Source organism: Acomys russatus, chromosome 4 (assembly GCF_903995435.1).
Source record: "Acomys russatus chromosome 4, mAcoRus1.1, whole genome shotgun sequence".
Classification (NCBI taxonomy): domain Eukaryota; kingdom Metazoa; phylum Chordata; class Mammalia; order Rodentia; family Muridae; genus Acomys; species Acomys russatus.
In genome coordinates this window covers 12,745,179-12,769,699 of record NC_067140.1, presented here as the reverse complement: position 1 = coordinate 12,769,699, position 24,521 = coordinate 12,745,179, and the positions used below count along the sequence as shown (strand labels likewise).

At 51.5% G+C, this 24,521-nt stretch overlaps 2 protein-coding genes across 4 annotated transcripts in view; one reads left to right on the top strand and one right to left on the bottom strand.

The window, feature by feature from the left end:
- The window catches only part of Jph2 (junctophilin 2), a 62,016-nt gene extending 54,997 nt beyond the window's left edge, over nt 1-7,019 (top strand). The window contains exons 3-6 of the mRNA XM_051143728.1: nt 2,892-3,010; nt 4,600-5,333; nt 5,938-6,032; nt 6,504-7,019. Coding sequence (XP_050999685.1) covers nt 2,892-3,010; nt 4,600-5,333; nt 5,938-6,018 — 934 coding nt within the window. The 3' untranslated portion in view covers nt 6,019-6,032; nt 6,504-7,019. The remainder of the gene's footprint in view (nt 1-2,891; nt 3,011-4,599; nt 5,334-5,937; nt 6,033-6,503) is intronic.
- A 12,879-nt stretch (nt 7,020-19,898) lies between these two features.
- The window catches only part of Tox2 (TOX high mobility group box family member 2), a 122,139-nt gene continuing 117,516 nt past the window's right edge, over nt 19,899-24,521 (bottom strand). For 2 of the 3 annotated variants that reach the window (XM_051143730.1, XM_051143732.1), the window contains exons 6-9: nt 23,741-23,821; nt 22,571-22,963; nt 21,652-21,782; nt 19,899-20,267 (exon numbers count right to left, since the gene is read on the bottom strand). In XM_051143730.1, the coding sequence (XP_050999687.1) occupies nt 20,201-20,267; nt 21,652-21,782; nt 22,571-22,963; nt 23,741-23,821 (672 nt within the window). In that variant the 3' untranslated portion in view covers nt 19,899-20,200. Of the gene's footprint in view, nt 20,467-21,651; nt 21,783-22,570; nt 22,964-23,740; nt 23,822-24,521 lie in introns of all 3 variants that reach the window. The other variant, XM_051143731.1, reaches the window with a different exon arrangement.

The window sequence follows — 24,521 nt, the reverse complement described above, 5'->3', positions numbered from 1 at the left end:
CAGTGCTTTTAACTGCTGAGCCATCTCTCCGGCTCCTCCAATGTATTCCTTACATGTCACCAGGGATTTTTTGGATAGAATTTAGGGGCTCCATGTCCCTAGAAACATGGCCTGTGGTAGCGATTCCCAAGCTAATGATGCTGAGAGAACGCCCTCAGAGAAGGAGCAGTGAGAGGCAGATACACAGGAAAGGAAGGGGCTGAGCAAGGACTGGCCTCAGCTGCAGGCGTGTTTGGTCTGAGCATAGTCCCGGGACTGTGGGGCGGCAACTGACATTGGGGTTGTGGTGGTCACAGAGGGAGTGGGCTGGCGTCATCCAGTCTGGTGGTAGCTCTCTGGGGCTGGGGAAGTAGCGCTTTCACTTTGGACACTAGCTTTGCTGCCTTTGTGCAGTTCTCCGGGGCAGCTAGTACTCACAGCAGCTAGGGCGGTGCATTTGCTCCAGGAAGGGGCTGAGCCAGGTACCTAAAGTGTCTGTGCACACGTGAACTGAAGCTCCATATGTTCTTCAATTCTGGAACTAGGCAGTAAGCCACAGGAACACTTGCACTACCTAATAGAAATAACAGGGTTTTTTAATGACACAAGTGCCATGATTATACATGGGAGCCACCATATCCAGCCATGCTCCTTTAAACTTTTAAACTGTGGTGGTTAGTAGACCTGATATATACATACATACATATATATATATATACATATATATGTGTGTGTGTGTGTGTGGTGTGTGTATGAGTGCTCTATTTGTATGTATGCCTGCATGACAGAAGAGGGCATCAGATCCCATTGTAGACAGTTGTGAGCCACCATGTGGTTGCTGGGAATTGAACTCAGGACCTCTGGAAGAGCAGCCAGTGCTCTTAACCACTGAGCCATCTCTCCAGCCCCCTGATAGATATTTTTAATGTTGGTGAAAAGAATGTATGTTCTGGGCTGTAGTGGCATACACCTTTAATCCCAGAACTTGGGAGAAAAAGGCAGGCAGATCTCTGCGTTTGAGGCCAGCCTGGTCTCCACAGCAAGTTCTAAGGCAGCCAGGGCTATACAGAGAAATTGTCTCAAAAAAAAAAAAAAAAAAAAAAAAAAAAAAAGCAACCAGATAAACAAAAACAAAAGAGATATCTGCTATATTATGAATTTGTTCTTTTATGTTTATTTATTTATCTATTTATCTATTTATTTATTTATTTGAGACAGGGTTTCTCTCTGTAGCCTTGGTTGTCTTGGACTTGCTTTGTAGACCAGGCTGGCCTCGAACTCATGAAGATCTACCTGTGTCTGCCTCCTGAGTGCTGGGGTTAAAGGCACACACCACCATGCCCAGCTTTATTTGTTTTTAATTGTGTGCGAATGAGTACCTGCATATAAATTCAGGTACCCAAATTGTTCAAAGAGGGTGTTGGATCCCCTGAAGCCAGAGTTTCGAGGAGGTGTGAGTCACCCAGTATGGCTGGTGGGACCTATACAAGCAGGTGTGAGTCACCTGATGTTGCTGGTGGGACCCGTACAAGCAGGTGTGAGTCACCTGATGTGGCTAGTGGGACCCATACAAGCAGGTGTGAGTCACCTGATGTGGCTGGTGGGAGCCATACAAGCAGGTGTGAGTCACCTGATGTGGCTGGTGGGAGCCATACAAGCAGGTGTGAGTCACCTGATGTGGCTAGTGGGACCCGTACTTGAGTCCTCTGGAAGAACTGTGTATGTGCTTTTAGCCACTGAGCCATCATGCTAGTCCCACAGATTTGTTCTTTTAAATATTTTATAAAGTATGTCAGTTTAGGTGCAGCTGTACACAGCCCTATACATGTTGCATATTTAAAAACTTTATTGATCTCATTATTTCGTTTTTGTTTTTTGGGTTTTTTTTGTTTGTTTGTTTGTTTTTTCTTTCTTTTCTTTTTTCTTTCTTCTTTCTTTCTTTCTTTCTTTCTTTCTTTCTTTCTTTTGGTTTTTCGAGACAGGGTTTCTCTGTGTAGCCTTGGCTGTCCTAGACTCGCTTTGTAGACCAGGCTGGCCTCGAACTCACAGTGATCCACCTGCCTCTGCCTCCTGAGTGCTGGGATTAAAAGCGTGTGCCACCATGCCTGCCATTGATCTCATTATGAGTGTGTGTGTTTTATGGTGTGTGTATGTTTGCATAGAGGTCACAGGACAACTTTGTGGAGTTTGTTTGTTTGTTTTTTTTTTTTTCCTTCCACCTTTACACGGGTTCACAAGCTTGAACTCCAGCCTCAGGCTTACTTGGCAAAGCTCTTTTACTTGTTGAGCCATCTTGCCTGTCTCTTATTTTCTGTAACTAAAAACACTGTTCTGCCAGATGTGATGGTGCAAGATTTTACTTCCAGTACTTGAGAGGCAGAGGCAGAGGCAGATGGGTCTCTGGGAGTTCAGGCAAGCCTGCTTTACACAGTGAGATCCAAGCCACCCAGGACTACATAGCGAGACTCTGTCTCAACAACAAAACAGAACATTGAGTGGAGAAAACACTCATGAGTGTCATCAGTTGGCCAAAGGAGGGAGAGAAAAATCTATGACATGAAAGAAGCTAAACACCCTGTGCTGGTGTGACAACCTCTTCTGTATTCAACCAGCAACAGGGGAAAAGGCTTTATTGATCAGACCCGTAAATAACATATGTCAGGTCTTCTCAGAATGCACTGGGAAGAATGCAATCATCTAACCATATCCAGCTGCAAGGGAGGCTGGGGGATGTAGTCTGTATACCTAGAGATTGGAGGACTGAGCCGGAGAATGCCCAGTAGTCTGGGCCAGAGGGCTGTAATAATTATTGACATCCCAAGAAAGAATCTCTGTCCAGGGTGACTCGCTGTGCATTAGAGGGGATGGGCAGAGGGCTAGATGCTAAATCTCCCACCATTTTGTCTCCTTAGGACAAGCCACGCCAAAGCCAAGGCAGAGGCAGCAGAACAGGCTTCCCTGGCTGCCAACCAGGAGTCCAACATTGCCCGCACATTGGCCAAGGAGCTGGCCCCAGACTTCTACCAGCCAGGTAGGGCCAGACAGGGGTGGGGTGGTGGGCAGAGCAATCCCAGGATAGATCTTTTTCCTCACTGGTTGCCAGGTGGAGGTACCTGAGTGGAGCTCTGGCTGCCTGTGAGTTTGGAAGCCGTGGGTGTGGTGCAAATGGGAGATGAGATTAGGCAGGGGCTCATGGCGGGCGGGGGGTGGGGTGGTGGTGGTGCGGGGCGGGGGGGGGGGGGTGGGGGGATGGGGGACACACATCTCTACTTCTATGCAGACGTGGGGTTGGGGGTAAGGTAGCTGAAGTTCCAAACTCTGCATGGGACACACTCCAGCTTGTCTCTTGTCTGTCCTCTGGACAAAGCAGATGAGGGGGAGCTGGCGATGCTGAAATGAAGGACAGGTCTCTAGTGACCCAGAAGGTCAAAGGGCTCTCTGCAACTTTCAAGAGTTTGCAGAGAGTTGATCAGGCACTGCCTATGTGTCAGGCACCATGCTGGGCTCTGGGGACATACAACTGGGACCCAAAATCAGGAAGGGTCTCACGGGCAGCTTTGCACTGGGTAACACAGACTCTTAATGTTTACGTCCCAGCTTGCTACTTCTGATGTCGTGCTAGGTAACGCTCCACGACATGGATACAAGAATAGCGCCTGCTTACTAAGTGCACGTGTAACGGCTGCAGGGAGCTTGAGGTGGCTGGGGCTCCCGTCATCTACTGCGTCTCACACAGGGGGATGAATATGGGCCTGAGTGGTCGGACTGGGCCAGCTCAGGTCTGTGGCTCTGACTTGACACTGACTGGGCCCCGTCCTCGAGTTCCTGATTCGGTGGGTCTGGGTGGAACCCGTGATTGGCACACCTAATGAGGTCCAGGGAAGGTTACACAGCATCTGGAAACCCTTTGAGAGCTACTGCACAGGAAGTGCTGGGTGCTCTGGCGCACGGAGGGAGAAGGCAGCGCTGCAGGCTCAAAGGCAGAAACGGAATAGCAGGAAGCTAGATGGTACAGCAGGCAGCAGGGGGCGAATTGAGTCAAGAGATTCGGGGCTGGGACACAGACTGCGCTCGGCAGAGCTGAGCCGGCTGCTGAGCATGGAGATGCGTGTTCTCCGCATCGGAGGGCTTTTAAGCGAGCTTAGTGCACTAGAATCCTCATTCTGGCTATAGTTCACCATACAAGTGACCCTAGGTCTGTCTGTAATGCTGGCGGTGCGTCTTCTAGCCACAGTGCTCCCCCTACTGGTCACGGGAAGCACAGCGCCAGCCTGTATTGGGTGACCGGTGCAGTAGAGGCTTTTGTAAAAAACAAACAAGCAAACAAAAAGCCAACAAACAAACAAACACACACGCACCCTCTTCCAGTACAGTAAGTGTGAGTAAGCCCCTTTTTTTTCAGACATAAGGATGGAAAGAGACCAGCTATTAGCATCATCTCGGTCCTTTGCTGTGTGATGTTGGGCACAGAATTCACACTCTCACCTACCTTACAGGGTTATTAAAACTGACTGCTTCCACCAGAGTCTGATCCTCCGTGTAGTGAGTAAATGATCGCGGCTCATAGAGGCCTAGTAGGTCGTGGGTTCGAAGCCTACCTCTCTCTGTTGTCCATGGCAGGTCCAGAGTATCAGAAGCGTCGGCTGCTCCAGGAGATCCTGGAAAACTCGGAGAGTCTGCTGGAACCCCCAGAGCGCGGCCCAGGCGCCAGACTCCCGGAGCGGCCCCGGGAAAGCCCACAACTGCACGAGCGCGAGACCCCGCAGCCCCAGGGCGGTCCCCCATCTCCAGCCGGGACACCCCCTCAACCCAAGAGGCCCCGGCCGGGAGCGTCAAAGGATGGTCTGCTGAGTCCGGGCGCCTGGAACGGCGAACCTGGAGGAGAGGGCAGCCGACCCGCCACACCGTCCGATGTCACCGGCCGTCGCAGCCCGGCGCGCCCCGCCTCGGAGCACATGGCTATCGAGGCGTTGCAGCCACCGCCCGCGCCCTCGCGGGAGCCCGAGGTGGCAATGTATCGCGGCTACCACAGCTACGCCGTGCGCACCGGGCCACCCGCGCCCCCGCCCTTGGAGGATGAGCTGGAGCCTGAGGTCCCCCGATCCGACTCCGCGCCCCCGTCCCCGGTCTCCGTCACCGCCCCGGAGGAGCAGCCCCCGGCACCACCGCGAAGTCCTGTGCCCGCTACGATCACTACGCCCGCCACGCTGGAGCCCAAGCCTATAGTCCCCAAAGCCGAGCCCAAGGCCAAGGCCCGCAAGACAGAGGCCCGAGGGCTGAGCAAGGCCGGCGCCAAGAAGAAGGGCCGAAAGGAGGTGGCGCTGGCGGCAGAGGCCGAAGTGGAAGTGGAGGAGGTGAGGATGCGGGCAGAGGCGAGCCTCTGAGGTCCTTGCACCTCCAGGCGGGATCGTGTGCGCTTACGGAGTTGGGGCTTTACTTGGGGGAACTGGAGGCAGGGCAGGGCAGGAGACAATTCCAGGGGTAGTGGGACACTGAGTGTGGCCTGACCCTCAGAGGGCTTGAGCACAGGTGGCAAGGCAGAGGAGCAGCGGCGGGTGGGATTCTGAGGAGTAGAGTGCCATCTGCGGAGTCTATGGCATTCAGTCAGGGTACCAGCCACCTCTCTGTTCAGGACGAAGGGAGGGCTTCCAGGGGTGGAGGAAGATCCCAACAGGGCTTGAGTTCCGGGCCTCTCTTGGGGTCTAGGAGTCAAACACAGCAGCAGAGAGTGTTTCAGACTCTGCTCTGCCCTTGATGTGGCTTGCCTTATGTTCTTTCAAGACCCTGGAGGATTGGATTAATTAATTCCATGAATTCTTCCAGTCTCCCTGGTCCGTTATGGACAAGGGTGCTGGATCCAACAAGCAGGGATGCTCTGCCTAGCTCTGTGATCTGGCTGGGGGCGTGAGGGTGTCTAGAGGTCCCGGGGACTCAGGCAGCCTTTCTTCCCGCCTTCAGGTACCCAACACTGTCCTCATCTGTATGGTGATCCTGCTGAACATCGGTCTGGCTATCCTATTTGTTCACCTCCTAACTTGACCCTCATCTGCCAGGTATGACTAGAGGATGGGGCTTGGTACTTGGTACTGAGCATGATCCTGTGGGCTAGGCAAAGCCCGTCCCCTAGTGTACAGGTGTGATACTCCTTGCATCCCCCACATACTCAGCTCCATCTTCACTCTCTCTCTCCACTTTGATCCACCACCACCTTCAGTTTTCTATCCCTTAGTTGGTTCTGTTTGCTTCTAGGTAGAACTTGGGTTTGGGCTCTGTAGGATCTCTGTGTCATTGGACACCTGAGGAGGGTCCTTTCTTCGGGTACCGAGGACTTTGGGGTCCATAGAATAGGAGTGCCCCAGAAGATAGCAGAGAAGAGATAGGATTGGTGGTCCAGCAGGGGGCAGGAGGGAGGCTCAAGGGTCTATCTCTCACTCCCTAGCAGAGCAGAGGCCTGGTCCCTGCCTTGCTTGTGGCTCAGCCTTGGGCATCATCTCCCTCCACTGACTGGTGTTGTCTCTCTTCAGAGCCAGGAGTTCCACCGAGGGTGCCAGCACCTGTCTTTCTGCAATGCCAAACAGGTGTCCCAGGAGGACCGGACTGTGGACCTGAAGCCTTGCTCACATCCACTCCATGGACGTTTAAGGAGGCCTCCCATGAGCCCATGTTGGTTGCCAGGGTGCCAGAGGAAGAGAATGTCTAGGTACCCTCCAGGGCAAAGGATGCCCCGAGGGAAGAGCCCTGGTCTCCGGAGCCCTTTGACCTACTCCCGCATCTGTCCTCAGTCTTGCCTCACCTTGTCCTGTCACCCTTCCCTGAGCTTTTGCGTGTTTTGAAAGATGTCACCTAAGCAAGATACTAGAACAGATCACTCCCTTTCCCTCCCACCCCATCCCCAATCTAGTCCTCTGTCTGATGGCTTGAGGCCACCCAGGAAATTTAAGGGGTGCAGAAGTTCCTTGAGTAGTGAAGGGATGAAGACCCTTGGGTAGTGCAGTCCTCCCCAGCCCATGCTGCTCCAGAGATCACAGAGTTCTGGAGGGCAGCGTAGTACATGGAGAAGCCCAGCTGAATATACCAGCATGCAATGCTCTGCATCTGCCCACCAGTTCAGTTAGCATCCCCTAGGACCAGTAGCAGGGAAGACCTGAGCATCTGAGCCTTTGGCTGGGAAGCCACCTACAGGGGTCTGGGGTTGGGTGCTAAGAAAGATGGCAAGGCATGTTGGTGATGGCTCCTGATTTTGAGTGTGTCTGAGCCTGAGGCTGGAGTTTGTTTAGGGTTACTGATGTGCCCTGGGTAATTGTGCAGGAGTGTCCCAGGCCTGAAAGCTACAGATACCATGATGTCCTATGAATTGGCTTATCCTTGTCCTCCACTGAAGCCACTGTGGGATCAGAGGAGCATGGCACAGAAGCCTCTGGAAGTTAAGGGCTGTACCCCTGGTGTGCATTCTCTGGCAGAGGCTAGAGTCAAGCATTATGCAGGAAGACAGGAGTGAATCTGGGCGCCAGCTGGGTACAGCCTGTGCAATAATGAATCTTGCTTGGCAGAAGATTTGCTTGCATGCACCTCACTTAAAGAAGTTTGCACCACACTACGTGTCTGGGCCCTTGGGCTTGCCCGGGGCAGCATGGCAGCCCAGGACTAGTGGTCTCCTATTCCCAGGAGGATGGAAGGAAGGACCCTCAAGTTTAGGGAAGAGGAGGCAGTGGCTTCCAAGCTGAGTGGAGGAAGCTGCTGATACTCTGACTTTATTTCTTTGGACCTCTTGGACTTGGGCACGAAAACCAGGCCTCCTCCTAGAGCATCCTTTGACCTGGATGTTGGGGCTCAGGTTCCTTTTCTTCTTAGTTCGTGGGCATCTTCTAGCATCACACTAGCTGTCCCCAGCACTGCTAGGGCTTGGTGGCTTGGCTGGAATTGCTTTTTACTGAAAGGAGCCTGCAGATGTTCCTGTCCCAGCCAGTATGGGCAGGACGTTGCCTCTGGGTCTTCCTGGATTCTTGGGAACGAGGGGGTGAGTGGGTGTTGCTCAGGAGGGACAGACCCTATGCCTTGGCTCTGGGGCCATTGTTCTGCTCTGGGTTCAGTCCAGCCCTCACGACAGGCTTGTGACTGTCAGAGATATCAGAGCTGTTTTAGTGGGGTATGGGAATGAGAGGTTAGCGTTCAGGGTGCCAAGTCTGTGCCAAAATAAATCTGCATCTGCTCACAGGTCCAACTGCACTGTGGTGTCTGCTTGTGGACCCAGGATGAGGGGTGGGGGCTGCTGGGAGAAGATCACAGGGAGAGGCTGGGAGATGGCTGAACCCACCACATGACATCCTCTTTCTAAAGATGCTACCATAAAGCATGGAAGGGTAGCTGAGTCTGAAGGGAACTGAGCTCCAGTCTGGAGAAGCGATCCAGGACCATGCATCTCTTGTGGCCTTTCCCCAAACATTGCTCTGGTTAGCCGATGGCAGCACTAAGAGTCTGACCTTTGAGGCAGAGTCTCTCTGGATTCCAGCCCTGGTTTAGATGCTTTGTGTCTGGAGTATCCACTTATATCGTCCCATCTATAAAGCAGGAACCTCTTGGGATCACCGTGAGTGCTACAGTAGGAACTGAAAGGGTCTGGAGGCTTGCCTCACCGGTAAAGTGCTGTGCAAGCATAAGGACCTGGGTGGGGATCAACAGAATCTACACAAAAGTGGAACACGGCAATGTGCACCTGTAACTCCATCTCTTGGGGGCTTGCTGGCCAGCCAGCTGAGCTGCAATGGTGCACTCCATGTTGAAGGAGAGACTCTGCCTCAAAAAATACAATGGAGGGGCAACTGAGATAGACATCTTGATGTCAACCTCTGGCATCCATATGACCCTCAAGGAAAACTCCCTTCATCATATACACATTTTATTTCCCTCTTTCCCGATCCCCGGAGCTCTCTCTCTCTCTCTCTCTCTCTCTCTCTCTCTCTCTCTCTCTCTCACACACACACACACACCAGCCACAGTTTATGTAGAGTCCAGCTACCAAAAGCAGATGAGAAATATTTATCTCATTGCTCTCATATGTGATAATGCCCTCTTGCACTTTGATGTAGAGACCCCAGGGGCCCCAAAGGGATAGAGATGGCTTGAGCATCATCTCGGCAGTTACTGACTCCTTCATTGGGAGTACCACGGCCATCTCATCCTCCGCAGAGGCTGGGGGAAGAGGTGGGCTTGCCCACAACAGGTACTTGGAGGGAAAAAGGATCTCTGGCTTGGTTGGGAACAAGCAATGCCTATTAAAGTTCCCTCACAGCTGGTGGCCAGGGAGATCTTGAGAGGACAGAGTCTGTCACCACCCGAGCTGTGCCATATGTCATCAGTTCTGACTGTCTAGCACGCCTGCCGACTGGCTGTGAATCCCTGTGGCTGCCTTCGTTCTTTGTTCTATTTCACCACGGAGAGTAAATAGCTCCTGCCTTATGGGCCTTCCTCCCCGGTGAGCTGCTTTGAACCACTTCTATAGAATTGGGGTGTTGAAGAGAGTGTAAGAACTCTATGCCCCCGTAATTCCTAGGAAGTGGGTGGCTGCGGAGTACATCAGGAGGGTCAGCGCAAGTGGGAATAGGGACAGAATTTGTTTAACGTGCAGAGGGTTTGATAAAATCCACAGAGGGGAAGGGAATGGGTACCTAGCCAGTGACTATTTGGTTTGCAGACTGGCTGGGGCTTCTGGGACACAGGAAGACTGCTGGTATCTTGGAGACTGGGTCAGGTAAGGCTAGCCTGAAGGTCGCCCCCTGGTGGCTTAGATACAGAACACAGCCTGGCAGCCGTCTTTTCAGTCTTGGTTCCTGGCCCCATGCCCTGCGTGACATGTGCCTCTAGTCATTTAAGGTGTTTTATAAGATGGGGACTCTGGACACTGATAAGGGCTGTGATAACTGACCATTGCCTTGGGGGAAGAAAAGAGAGGGGCAGGGAACTACCCAGGGCACATTTGGGATCTGTAGCAAGCAGTTTCTTACCCCTCAAGAGACCCACAGAAAAGCTGGCTGTGTTGAGAGACACCAGCTCACTTATGACCTCTGAGGAACCAAGCTTGACGAGCTTATACGGAAACCTGCCTTGAGCCTGTGTAAATAAAAACAACACTTGGTTGGTAAAGTGCAGACCTTGAAGCATGCTGAAGTGGCCTTGTTTTCCATGGCTAAGCCCTGACTGTGTCTGTGGGTGTAGATAGCCATCCTTTCTCTTGTGTGCTCTATTGCTTGGAGGAGCTAATCCTTGCAAGCCATTCACCTCCTTTCCTGGGGCAGAAAAGTAAGCAGCATGGCTCAGCTCACAGATCTACCTACAATCAGGTGCCTGCTTCCGCTCCCGGTTCTGCCTCTCTGTAGACTTCCCCTCACTGTGGCAATGATGACCAGTCTGCACATGAGTAAAGCAAACAGTGAGTGTTCTAATAATACCAGCTCATGGTGCAAGCACACGAGAGCCATGCAACAACTCCACCACGTGGGTACCAGCACTTTGGCTTTTAAAGATGAGAAAACTAAGACTTGGAGAGATAGGACCCAGGTACCACAGAAGTAGAGGGATGTAAAGCTGGGACCCAAAATGAGAGCCTGTGTGCATCACGCTTAGCGATTCAGCCACAGTAGACAAAGGAGTGAGTGCCCTTGCTGGAGAAAAGGCAACTGAGGGTAGACGGCTACTAGACGGGGTAGTGTGTGTGTGTGTATGTGTGAGAGAGAGAGAAAGAGAGAGAGAGAGAGAGAGAGAGAGAGAGAGAGACGGAGGGAGAGAAAAGAAGAAGAAGAAAAGAAGAAGGAGGAGGAGGAGGAGGAGGAGGAGGAGGAGGAGGAGGAGAGAGGTGGCAGGATGGGGGATGGGGGGAGGGGCATGCTATGGTGTGCACCTTAAGGCCAGAAGACCATGTCTAGGAGTCTGTTTATTTTCCTCCCTCCACCATGTGGGCCCTGGGAAATGGACCCAGGTCATCAGGCTTTGTGGCAAGCACCCTTACCTACGAATCTGTCACCTCGTTTTGTTTTTTAGTGGGGACCTCTGGTATCTTAGGGTGGGGGTTGTAGCCAGCAATGGTGTTGGACTTCTGACCCTCCACCGTTCACCTTCTCAGTGCTGTGATTACAGGCACGTGCCACCACACCCCGTTTCTGCCTTGCTGGGGGTTGGATCCGGGGTTTTTGCACATGTCAGTCAAGCATTCGAGTAACTCAACAACATCCGCTGTGTGAGAAGCCAAGTTTTCATCCTGCCTCTAGTTGCCCATTGGATGTTTGTGAGCCCAAGTACAGATTCTGTGCTTTGAGTGAAAGTGGCCTCTACAGTTCCTTTGTGCTTAATACAGTTTTCTAAAACTTTAATTGTGGAAAATGTGGTTGACACTGAACCTACACTGGCTGTAGGCGAAGGGCAGGAAACTCAGACAGGGGGAGCCTCGGGATAGAGGGGTGACCATTAAAACAAAACAAAACAAAACAAACAATAAAATAAACCTGCCACTTCTGGCTCCAGGGGCTTAGCCATCAGAAAGGTTGTATGAAGTCACTGGCGGCCCCACGCCTCCTCTGAGGCACTGGTGGTCAGGAAGGAGAATTGGTCTTTTTGTTGGCCTCCTCAGCAGTTACTAGTGACCTTCCCTTACCTCTGTCCCTGCTCTGCCCTCCGGCTTTCACAAAGACATCTGGGCTATCTCAGAAGCTCTCTGTGTACAGGCCCTGGGAGGTCTGCAGGGGGAGCTGGGAAGAGCTGGCTGACAAGTCATGTGGGCATCTTTCCACATCTCATCCTCTGCTCGGGCCAGCGCCAGCTTGTCTCCTGAAGCCATTCTCCAGAAGCCCAGAGACTAGTTGTGCTGTCTCAGGGAAGGAGGGCAGTGGGTGCCTCGTTCTGGCTGATGAGATGGGCTGTTGAAATCAGTTGGCCAGATTGTCTGCCTGCCTGGGAAAGCAGTTTGGCAGCCTCTGCTGACGTTAAACACATACCTACCCTATGATCCAGGATTCTCACTCCCACATGTTTACCCAAAATAAATGGAAACATATGTCCAAGAAGACGTGAACAAGGATGCTCACAGTGGCTCTGGGTATCGTTGCCAAAGACTAGAGACACGTGCGACTGTCAACAGGCAGAGTGGGAAAACAAACAGCGCTGTCCATCACTAGGGGGCTCTCCCTGGAATCCTGAGGAACAATGACAGACGGCAGGATCCCATTTAAAAGCCACTTTGTTAGGTGAGAGAAGCAGACATGTAAACAGCATGGGCAGAGATACGAGAGACTCCAAAAAGCAAAGCCAGGCTGGAGCGACAGAGTCAGCAGTGTTTTCCTGGAAGGTGTCCTGGAAGGTGGCAGACCAGGGAGGGATTGGCTGGCAAGGGGTGTGGGTATGTTTCCGGGGGATGGGAAGTCATGCATCTGGCCTGAGATGGTGATGACACATGCGTTGGTCCAGGCCCACCGATTCGTACCCCTGAGATCTAAACATGTTAGAGTAGGTCATTTAGACCTCGGTTTTTCTTCCCTTTAATATATTTGAAATAGAAATTAAAAACTTCCAATTCTTTTGTGTGTATGATGTGTGTATGATGTGTGTGCGTATGCATGCATGTTCATGTACACAAATGCAGGGATATGTATGCCTTGTGCCATGCACATGTGTGGAGATCAGAATACATCCCAGGATGTTGAGCCTTAGCTCCTACTTCTTAAGTCAGGGCTTGTTGGCCACTGTGGAGCCAAGCTAGGCAGCTCACAGGCTTCTCAGGGTTCTCTTTCCACCTCTTAATTTGTCATTGAATGCTGGGATTGCAATGGACCTACTGTATCCATAGAACGCTGGGATTACAGATGGTCCTACTGTGTCCATAGAGTGCTGGGACTGCAGATGGACCTACGGTGTCCATAGAGTGCTGGGATTACAGATGGTCCTACTGGGTCCACAGAATGCTGGCATTGCAGATGGTCCTACTATGTCCATAGAGTGCTGGGATTGCAGATGGTCCTACTGTGCCCATAGAGTGCTGGGATTGCAGATGGTCCTACTATGTCCATAGAGTGTTGGGATTGCAGATGGACCTACTGTGCCCACAGAATGCTGAGATTACTATGTCCATCTTTACATGGGTTCTGGGCATCTGAACACTGATCCTCACACTTTCATGAAAGCACTCTTGAGAGCTATCTCCCTAGCTCAGAAAGTGACGATTTTATTAGAAACAAAGGTGAGCTGGTCCAGTCAGAGCCAGTTATGGTCAGTCACACGTCCATTAGCTCCAGTCATTAGGATGTGTCAGCTCAGCGGCTTACTTTTGCCCGTTCATGATTAGTCTGGGAATGGTTCAGGGCTTCGCTCTTAGCTTATAAGAAAAATGGTAAGATAGCTGCAGGTAGGTGGTCCCTGGCTTGGGGAGGTGTCACTGTCTTCTAGCTCTGTGACCCTGGGCCAGTCACCTCTGACCTTTAGCACTCTCGTGTGAAGCTCAAACAATCGCCTTCGCTGCTGCACAGGTCTGATGAGACGACCATGAGGCCATCGGTACCCAGCGAGGACCCCAGCCCATGGGCTCTGTCAGTACCAGCCTGCTGTTCTCACTTTTCCACTGGCATCAGGAAAGGCTGCTCTTGGAGCGAACAGAGAGGCCTTTCTCCTCAGCATTCCGCACACATTTCTGTTGGCTGGAAAAAGAGCCCGCAGAAAGTTGGGCCTGACAGAATACACTTGCGATCCCCTGAGTTTGTGAGGCTATGGCAGAAAGATTGCAAGTCCAAGGGTAGCCCAGATCATATCAGAAGACCAGACGTGTGGGGCCCCTCTCTGTTGGTTACTGCTGAATCCTGGGAGAGGGGGAGTCATATTCTCAGATGTGCACACCCTGGTGAGACAGACACACCAGGTTTCCTGGACAGTTCTGAGCCCGTGAGCATACACACAGCCCTGGTTAAACTCAGCGAGTCATAAAACAAAACAAAAAGACATGACGTTGGAAAAGAGACTTGTAGGAAGAGGGACAGTATGGAGATAAGAGAGAACAGGAGGTAAGAGTGATCAGAATGTCTCTCTCTCTCACACACACACACACACACACACACACACACACACACTGTCAAAGAACACATTTAGTTTAAAAATTCTGGGACTCACAAATGAGAGAAAGCATGATATTTGTCTTTCCAAAATTGGATTAATTCACTTTGCGTTGTCTCCAGTTGCATTGCTTTTCCTGCACAAACTATGACTTCATATGTTGTTTCCATAAGGCAGTGTGAACAGTGCTATAAGAAGCATCAGTGTGCAAGATAAAACAAGAGCCCAGGATCTCGTGAGGAGTGGAAGGAGAGGTGGGGTGGGGTGGGGGCTTCTCCAGGGGCCCTGTGGTTTGTAGTCAGGCCTGGCCTCTGGCCCTCCAGTCCCTGGGAGGGGCTGCCAGCTCCAGGGCAAGCCTTATGTGTGTAAGCGTGCGTTCCTCCTCTGTGCCAACTCTGCGAGCAGGCACAGCAGGTGCAGGCACACAGACAAAAGGCCAGAGGCAAATGGAGGTAATGAAAGCATTGCTATCCTCCCATGATCCCCAGTGACCCCAGGTTCCTCCTTTCCAGGAGGGAGATCTGTGGTAAATCCAACCTTTTTTTTTTTGGTCTGCATTTTGGGATAGTTTTTAACCTTGGTGGTCAGAGGTTGTGGCCACCTCAGTCACACATTTCTGCTTAAAAGAGAAATCTGTGTGACACTTCCTATAACCCAAAGGTACATTTTACTCCTGTGACATTTCCAGAGTCTGAAAGGATCTAATCTTCTTTTGGTTATAGGCTCCAGGCCAGGATAACCCTTCTGTACTATTACCCTGTAAAAGGAAAAAAAAAAACCCCAAACCAAACTAAACCAAACCAAACCAACTGGGTACCCATTTGCCTCACCTGTTCACCAGATAAAAGGATATCCAGTGTGAGCCCAGAGGAGCTCAAAGCCTGTGAAAGTGCCTAACTAGATTTGTTTTGGCTAACTAAGTGCTTTTTAAGGGTTTACTGCATGCTGAGGGGTATTACACTGCTGTGACAGTCACTTCAGGATGTATTTAATTATTGGGAAAGGTCTTGGACAAAGAGCAATCGCTCGTGTAACTTTGTTTATTTCAGAATTGAAGAGTGCAATTTAGCTTCAGGGTTATTTATTTAAGGTGCGGTTCTTAATTTCTGCCACCAAGAGGCGCAACTGCTCCACACATGAAAACAGTCTTGCCTTAGAAGACACTAATTGAAAAAGAAAATCATCGTCATTATTACCTGCTTTATTCTATATGTTCCTCACACCAGTTCTGAGATTTGAGGCAGTAAGACAAAGAATCCAAGATTTGCTCTTCCAAAGGACTCAGGTTCAATTCCCAGAACACACACGGCAGCTTACAGTCGTCTATAGGCCCAATTCCACACCTCCTCCTACCCGCCAAGGTCACCAGGGGGACATATGGTGCACAGAAATATACACGGGAAAAATACCCGAACACATAAAATAGGATAAAAATTAAAAACGGGCTCGAGAGATGGCTCAGCAGTTAGGAGCACTGGCTGCTCGTCTGGAGGCTTCAGGTTTACTCCCCAACACCCACACGCCAGCTCACACCTGTCTGTAACTCCAGTTCCAGGGGATCTGGCGCCCTCACCCAGATATACACGCAGACAAAACCCAATGCACATTAAAAAAAAAAAAAAAAAAAGAATCTAAGATTCAAAAATCAGGTCTGTGCCTCTGCTTTTGAAATCCACCTTTAGCTACATCTTCGATAGGCATCACTTAAGTGAGATGCACGCTCGCAGCTGCACGGGGTCGGCGAGCTTGGGGCTCTTCCTTTCGTGTTTGGCTAGCAGATGTTTTAGAGCACACTGGATGCAAACACTCTTATGGCAGCGCAGTTTCTCTACTTAGCCGCACTCTTCATTGTGCCCTCTTGTATGCCACCCTGCTTACATTTACCCACGCAAGCCTGAGGCGCTTGACTTCACAATTACACTTGAGCTCAGACTATTGGCATGGCTATACTGACATTTTTTGCGGACTAGCATCAAAGGACACAGGAGAAAGTTGAGGGTGGAGTTTGTAAGGTAAGTAGGAAAGATGGCTATGGCTAACTGTCATGCTGGAGATGGTGGGGGAGAGGAGGTGGCCTTGTCATGCCGTGCTCCAGTCTGACACACATTAGTGTCATTTCTCTCCCATACCCCAGTCGGGCTCTGTGGGTTAACTGGGTGAACAGTGGGGAACTGGAGGTGGGATGTGGCTTGTCCTCTCAAGAGAGGGCCTGGATGACTCGCGTCCCTACCTAGTCCTGATCTGAGCCTGTTTCTTTTTGTTTGGAGAACCACTGGCTGGACTCAAATGACATCGTTGTAAGCCTTACACTGCTATCGAAGAGACTTGAGTGTCCCAAAATTCACAAGCCAAAGCCCTGGTACCCAAGCCTTAGTGACGGGGCTTTAAAGAGTGGTCCGGTGGCCGGTCGTGATGGCGCATGCCTGTCATCCCAGCACTCGGGAGGCAGAGGCTGGTGGATCGCTGTGAGTTTGAGGCCAGCCTGGTCTATAAAGTGAGTCTAGGACAGCCAAGGCTACACAGAGAAACCCTGTCTCGAAAACAAAACAAAACAAAACACCCAAAAAGAGTGGTTCGGTGAAAACGAGGCTGTTAGCGAGGGCTTGAGCTCGGTCTGCCTGATTTCCTCATGAGACAAGCTGACACAGGGCTATCGTGGGTCCAGGGTGAGGTGGGAGGACACAGGTGCAGGGGCTAGCTGTGTGAAGACGCCATGAGAAAGAACAGCACAGAGAAGCAGGGACAACGAAAGGGATGTGGGACAGGACATGATCTTCTTAGACTGTTATTTGACCGTCTGAGCCAAGAATTCCAGTACCTTGCGGAGGCTGCCTACATGGAGACAAGGATTCTTTTGTATAGGGATAGTCTTTAGGAAGCTTCTGGAGGGCTGGAGGGATGGCTCAGCCATTAAAGGCTCACAACCGAAAATACAAGGAAGCTACTGGGAGACGTGCTCCACTACAGCAGAGATGCAAGGATTTTTAAAAAAGGAGGCCATAGGCGAATCTAGAAGAGAGTACCCGTTGGGGGAGACAGCACAGGGCTTTGCCAATAACAGAGGGACAGTCGGCAGTACCTGTGACCCAGCTGTAGCCAAGAAGCCACCACGTTTGCAGGAAAATGCACGCAGGTGGAGACAATTACACGCGGTGAATGAAGCCAATCTCAGGATGACAAATAGCAGATGTTTCCTCTCATCTCATTTGTGTTTCCTATATTTCACAGAGCTACATAAAATCATGCGTCATATACGATGTGAAAGCAGAAATGGAACTACAGGGACAAAGGGGACTAATGGGAAGGAGAGAAGAGGCGGGGAGGGGATTAAAGGAGGGGACAGGACGGGCTCAACATACCATAAGTATGTATGGAAAAACAAGTTAATTGATTGAAAAACAGATCTGCCAGGTGTGGTGGTGCACACTTCAATCCCAGCACTAGGGAAGCAGAAGCAGGTGTCCCTGTGAGTTTCATGTCAGTCAGGTCTACACAGTGTGTTCCAGGCCAGCAATGGCCACATAGAGAGACTCTGTCTCAAAAAGAAAAAAACAAAACAAAAAACAAAACAAAAACAAAAACAAGTGGGGCTGGAAAGAAAGCTCAGAGGTTAGGAGCACTTGTTCTTGCAAAGAACCCAGGTTCGATTCCCAGCACTCACGTGGAGGCTTACAACTGCCTGCAATCCCAGTTCCAGGGGACCCAGTGGCCTCTCTGAGCTCTGAAGGCATCAGGCATGAATGTGGCACACGAACATATATGCAGGTAGAGTGTTCCTAGACATAGAATTTAAAAATAAATCTAAAAATTAAAACAAAAACCCTAAAGCATCAAAGTTCTCTGTTGTACACTGTTAAATTGTATACATGCTCACTAGAAGAAGTCAAAAATCACAGACAAGAGAAAGAAAACCAAGGGGCTGGAGAGATGGTTGGGGTGGGGGTGCAGTGTGTGTGTGTGTGTGTGTGTGTGTGTGTGTGTGTGTGTGCGCGCGCGCCTGCGGTGTTCACAGAACTGCACTTGTACAAGGTACTCATAATCTTTTAAAAAAGTAAAATATTTTTAAAAAGACAACTAAGATACTTATTACTTATAATATTTAATACTGACGTGCCACCACCACCACCCCTGCCACCCCGACCTTATTTATTTGTTTGAGACAGGGTTTCACTGTGTACCGCTGGCTGTCCTGGATCTCACTTTGTAGACCAGGCTGGCCTTGAACTCACAGAGATCCTCCTGCCAGTTTCTCTGAGTGCTGGGATTACACCGGTGCACCAGTGCACCCAGCTATCTGTTTGTTTTGTTTCTTTGTTTGCTTGTTTGTCTTTGGGTTTTTCGAGACAAGGTTTCTCTGTGTAGCCTTGGCTGTCCTGGACTCACTTTGTAGACCAGGCTGGCCTCAAACTCTCAGTGATCCACCTGCCTCTGCCTCCCAAGTGCTCGGATTAAAGGCGTGTGCCACTACCACCACCGCCCAGCCTGGGCCTGTTTAGTTTTTAAGGGCTCTCCTCACCTCCAGATTGATGGCAGGCCTGCCTGACGTTCTTGCTCTCAGCAGGTATATTTTGGCTCTTCTGTTCTTCATCAGGACTCAAGACTTCAGGGTATCTCGGGGAATCCTTGTTTAATGTGTTTTTTTTCCACATTAAACCTTCTGAATCCCACCAACACCATTGCCCGTGGAACCAAAGTGAATGTTTGGAAGCCTGTGTATGTGTGCGTGTGCGTGTGTGCACACATGCATGTACATACAGTGCGTGTGCCTGTGTGTGTCTGCCTGGTGAAGTGATTGCCACATGCTACCTCAGGAGTCCAGGCCTGGCTTATACGCAGGACCAATCTTGCAGCCATGGAATGAAACCAACTTGATCACGCGGTAAGGTTTTCTTAATGTGTTCTTAAATCTCTTTTAAAAGTTACAATTATGTTTATTTATGTGTGGAGGTCAGAGGGCAATTTGCAGGAATCGGTTTTCTCCTTTTCACCTGTGGGTCCCAGGATTGGAACTCAGATTGCCACATTGGCAGCAGGTGCCTTTACCAGATGAGCTGTCTTGCCAGCCCTTAAGGTGTTCCTGAATTCTATTTGAAAAATTTTTATTGCAAGTTTTTGTATCTATGTTATCAGGGACACTGGTGAGCTGTATCCTTTATTTGCTGTTTTCTTCTCCCCCTGCTCCCCTTCTCCTTTTTGGTTTTCGAGACAGGGTCTCTCTGTGTAGCCTTGGCTGTCCTGGGCTCACTTTGTAGACCAGGCTGGCCTTGAACTCACAGCAATCCTCCTGCTTCTTACTTGTTTTCTTATCTGGCTCTGGGAGCAGGGTAATCGGGCCTGACTGAAGAAGTGCAGGGAGACACAGGGTTGCTTGCCACTTTTCAGAAGTTTTATTACAAAGAGGTCTGAGCGAAGCACTGGGGCACCAGGACAGACATTGCCAGGGCCAGGAGACAGCTGCGAACAAGAACCAAAGCCTGAACCAAACCCAAACCCCAAACCACACACACGTTAGGAGAAACCACAATGCCGTTCTCAATTTGCCTTCATAAATAGATAACCAAAATCGTCGTTGGCAGTTTTTAAATAGGTGGATATATGATACAAACAAAACAAGAGGAAGAAAAAGAAGAGGAAGAGGAGGAGGAAGAAGAGAGGAGGAGGAAGAAAAGAAGAACGCCCCTGGGTATGACTTAAAAGTTCCCGTTCTCTCTATGCAGATTAGAATCCGTTTGACAGTTGTTCTTACATGTCTCCCTTAAGATAAAACGTAAAAAAAAAAAAAAAACCAAAAAAAAATGTGCTAAAGGTCTTATAAAATGTTTTTTTTTTTTTTTTAAAAACCTTAAAGGAAACGTTCTTTCTCCCCACAAAATAATCTTACAGATGTCTTCAGCATGGTTCTAAAACAGTGAACTACTTACACGGAACCCACAAGAGTGGGTTTCAGCATCTTTTGTGTACACCGAGCGCACACCTGTGGCTGGCCCAGCATCTGGGGGTGGGTGTCTGTTGCTAAGCAACCTCGAGGGGGGGGCAGCCCGGTGAGGTGAGCTTGGGCTGGGGACCAGAAGTCCAGACGCAGGGGACTGTGTGCAGGCCAAGGAGTGGGGTCCACAGCTACCCTGGAGCAAGCAGGTCAGCGGGCAGAAGGTTCCTGCAGGTTCTTTGGGCTGGTGGTAGGCGGTGGGCTGCCTCTGCAGAGTCTGGTGGGAGGTCGAGGGAGAGACTCAGCCCTGGGGCATAGGTGTGTCACTGCTCTGCTGGCCGGTCACCCTGCCTGCTGCCATGGCCTCTCTCCTGTGGTCAGCCCTTCCCGCTGGGAGCAGTGCCCTCCGGAGAGCCTCAGGGAGGGAGGGGAGGCGGGATTAGGTGAGGTAGAGCGATTTATCCCTGGGGAGCAGGCTGCAGGAGAGAGTAGGGGCTGTCAGCTACTGGAGCCCGCACTGGTGCCCTGGCCCTGTGCCCCTCACTCTGATCAGCTGTCTCCATAGTTGAAGAAGGGACTGCCCACCAAGCAGAGCCTTAATTTGCTTCACGTCTGTTGTGTTTATTTGCTTTTGGAGACAGGATCTTATGTGTCCCAGGCTGGCCTTGAACCTGTGATGTAGTTGAGGATGACCTAGAGCTATTGATTCTCCTGCTTCCATGCCACCCTCCACCCTGAGTCCTGGGATTCTAGGTATGTGCCACCACACCAGGTTTAGGCAGTGCTGGGGATCGAACCCGGAGCTTCAAGCATTCTAGGCAAACATTCTTCCAACTGAGATACAGCCTAAGCAGCCCCACCCTGTCTGCTTTTAATCACAGCACCGTCATTTGTCCATTTCCAAACAGAATTACAGGCATCTTTCTGTCTTTAGAATACACATGCCTGTGGGAGCATGAGGCAGGAGGATCAGGAGTTCAGGGTTAGCCTGGGCTACATAGACAGGCTCCACATTTAACAAGGAAGACTAGAATAGGCTGTTGTGGATCAAAACCCTCACTGGGGGGAGAAGGGCCAGCCTTGGGAAGTTCAGATACAAAGTGCTTACTCTTCCTTGGCCCCCGACTTACGGGAAGAGAAAGGGCTGGAGGAGAGCCTGTGCCTGCTCGGCCTATGAAGGGAATCCCTACGCACGTGAGTCTGTGCACCTACAGAGGCTCGCCCAGGAAGGTCAGAGGTGGAAGCCAGGGCAGGGTTCATGCAGGGTGGAGGACTAGCAGGCTGGGCAAAGTCAGGAGCCTATGCTGAAAAGCTGGTGGCCAGGCATGGGGCACTCGCTGCATGGTGAAGAAGACGGTCACCATGCACTAAAATGCTCACGCCTCACTCTCCGTTTGTGAAAAGGGACAAAAGGGGGAAAGGCCTGAACCAAGGCCAGCCCCACTTTCCCAAATGGCCTGGGTGGTCAGTCAACCACCACCGCCCCCCCCCCCCCCCACCGGGGCTTGGGTTTGCTCTCTGTTGGTCCCTGTACTTTAAGCATCCACAGGCCCGGGATGACAGTGGCTACCTTGCATTTCCCCAAGTGTCTCCAGGTCTTCCTGGACACCCCTGCCCCCTACTAGGAATGGACAATGAAGGGGGGTCTGGGGAGGACTGACCTGCAGGTGCCAAGGCCGCGCTCCCCGCTGGGATAACTCCCATCCCAGTCCCCGCTGCTGCTGGAAGGGTTGGATGGGCCGGGTGAGCGAGAGCCGGAGCCACTGGGGAACTCAGAGATGTGTGGGAAGTCCTATAGGGAAAGGAGAGGATATGGTGAGCAGAGGAGACAGGAGGGGAGGCCTCTCTGGCAGCTGCCGTGGTCTTTGTGTGTCTGAAGGTGTCTACACTTCACAGGCATTTCCTAGGCCCACACAGTAGGACCACTCTGCCTCTCCCCCCTTCTTCCTAGCAGAGCATCCTTGGGGAGAGTCAATCTGAGCTAACTCTGTGGCTCATGGAGGCTTGTGAGCCTCTGGGTTCCACCCCCCAGTATGAGAAAGGAAAAAAAAAAAAAAAAAAAAGAACAAAAAAAGAAAATTCAATCCTTGTTTTTAGCAGAGTTGGGGGTGGGGGTGGGGTAGGCGGCAGGGGAATGGTGACTTCACTTTTGGGTTCTTTCCTGGGCCTCAGTTTACTGATCTGTAAAATGGGGTTACTGGGCTGCATGCGTGCCTGGGAACTGTTTGTGGAACCCTCACTGAAGGCTAGGACTTTGGAGATCGCTAGGAGCTGGGGAAATCTGGCAGAAGTCGCTGTGGCCTCAGTGCCTTGAGCTGAAAGGCTAGAGTAGAAGGCTAAGAGAAGGTTCTGGAATAGCCGGCAACTAGTCAAGTGCCTGAGGGAGCCAGCATCTCTCGGGGCAGGTGTTCTAGACCCATTTCAGAGAATTGGAAACTGAGTCTCAGAGAGGTGCAGTGCCATGGCTGAGGCTGCACAGCTGGTGAGTGACTTGGCCAGTATATGAGCCCCACCCCACCCCCACGCCCAGCTGCCTTCCTTCTTGGTGAGAGTCACAGGAAGCTGCTTGGTCCTGCTTACCTGTGGCCCTGGAGGCGAGGGGCTCATTGCCAGCTGCACCTGGAGTGCCATGGGGGCAGGCAGGACGGGAGGCTGAGGGGCTGGGGACATGCTGAGAGGTGGGCTAAGGAGGGTGCCCTGTGCGTGGGGGGGCAGTGGCAGCTGCTGGTGCAATGAGGTGCTGAGAGGGAAGGATGGGGGTGGGGGGGATGTGCTGAGGCCTGGCAGCAGGGCCTTGGAGCCCAGGGTCCTGGCAAGGCTGGCGGGAGAAGCTCCACTGCGGAAGGCCTGCAGGTCGGAGGGCGTCAGGAAGGAAGCCAGGCTGGGCATGGCATACATGGGCTGCTTCGGTGGAAGCATTTTGGCTGGTGGGTTTGCCTGAGCGTTCTTGGCCTCTCCTTGGTCCGGGGGGCTCTGGTGGAAGAGGAAAGCCAGAGATACATGACTGTCAACCAGGTTGGTCTGTAGCCTGCCAAGCCTCTAGATGGCTCAATGTCATGCTAAGGGTCCGGATGTGAACTAATAACCCGTAACTATGCAGGGGCCTTTGTGTACTTGTCAATGATCAGCCATGTAGCCCCCGTTTCCTCTCATGGAAAAGGACCGGCCAGTACCATCTCACTACTCTGGCAGCCAGTAGCCAGACCAATTCCAGCAAAGAGCCATACTCTGTGCCGCTCCCAGCCTCCCACCTTCGGCTCATGCAGGTCCCTCCACTTTGTAAGCTCCCTTTCCTTGGCCCTTTACAGTCCAACCCAGGTGACATTTCCTTCGTGACAGCCTCTAGGATAATGCTTTCCCTCTTTTTGGGGGGCCTCAGACCCACACCTTGCCCCTGTGCTTCTGGTATGGACAGAGAGGCAGAGGGTGTGGCCAGGAGTTAAGACGCCAAAACTGGGTTTGAGCCTACAGCAGTAGCTCAAATAGCCAATCCCAGGCTCATTGCTGAGCCCCCCTCACTCCCAGCCCCCCTCCCCCGGCCAAGTGCTAGCCCTTCCTGCTGAAGGAAGTTGATGACATGAGCCACATATAAAGCCTGCTACCCTGGAGGTGCTCCCAAGGGGCGACACACAGGTACCACTCATCGGGTCTGAGGTCTGTGGTACCTGCTGTTTCTATGAGCCCAGGCCCTGGTGCTATCCCGCCGGGGGTGCACTCTCATCAGGGCCTAGGGCCTGGGGATTATGTTACCTTGGACACGAGGCTAGCTCTGTAGGCCGCCAAGGCTTTCAGGTACTCCTTCTTGGCAGCTTCGGTCTTCCTCTTATACGCCTGAAAGATCCGAGACATGGGCAACTCTGGAGAAAACGTCACAGAGGAGCCTCAGTGCAGAGGCTGGGATGACAAGTGGGGGGCTCCAGGGCCATGCACGGAGGAAGGTGGTGGAACCAGAGGCAGGATCGGTCACCCACTGGCCCCTTTCTTTCGAGAGTATTGCTCCAGAAACATAGAGGCCGCGTTATACTCCAGTTCCTCAGCCACGGTGTTGGCACAAGTGACTACAGAAGGACAAGTCACACAGAAGCCCCTTTTCTGACCTGGCATCACACCAACGTACTAATGTTTGTATTCTGACATGAACCCTGCTCCTGCTCGCATTTGCTACGGTTGCCACTATTGGTGCTAGACCTACGTTTACACGTTACTGTAAGAACGGCCCTAGTGTGTTTCACGTCCCCTCTGTGCCTGCCTTCTAAGTAGCACTCTTCCACAATGACTTGGGACTCAGCCTTGAGACTGTATGGCTAGTGACGTAAGGATAAATTCATGTGGGAGACTTGAAAAGTTTTGGGACCCTGGAATGGCCTCTGGCTGCTCTGGGAATCCAGCCTGGTGTTTGAGTAAGGATGGCCCCCATAGGCTCATATACTTGAATGCATAGTCAGCAGGGAGTGGCCCTGCTTGAGAAGGATTGGGAGGTGTGGCCTTGTTGGAAAGAGGGTGGTGTCACTTTAAGGTTTCAAAAGGCCAT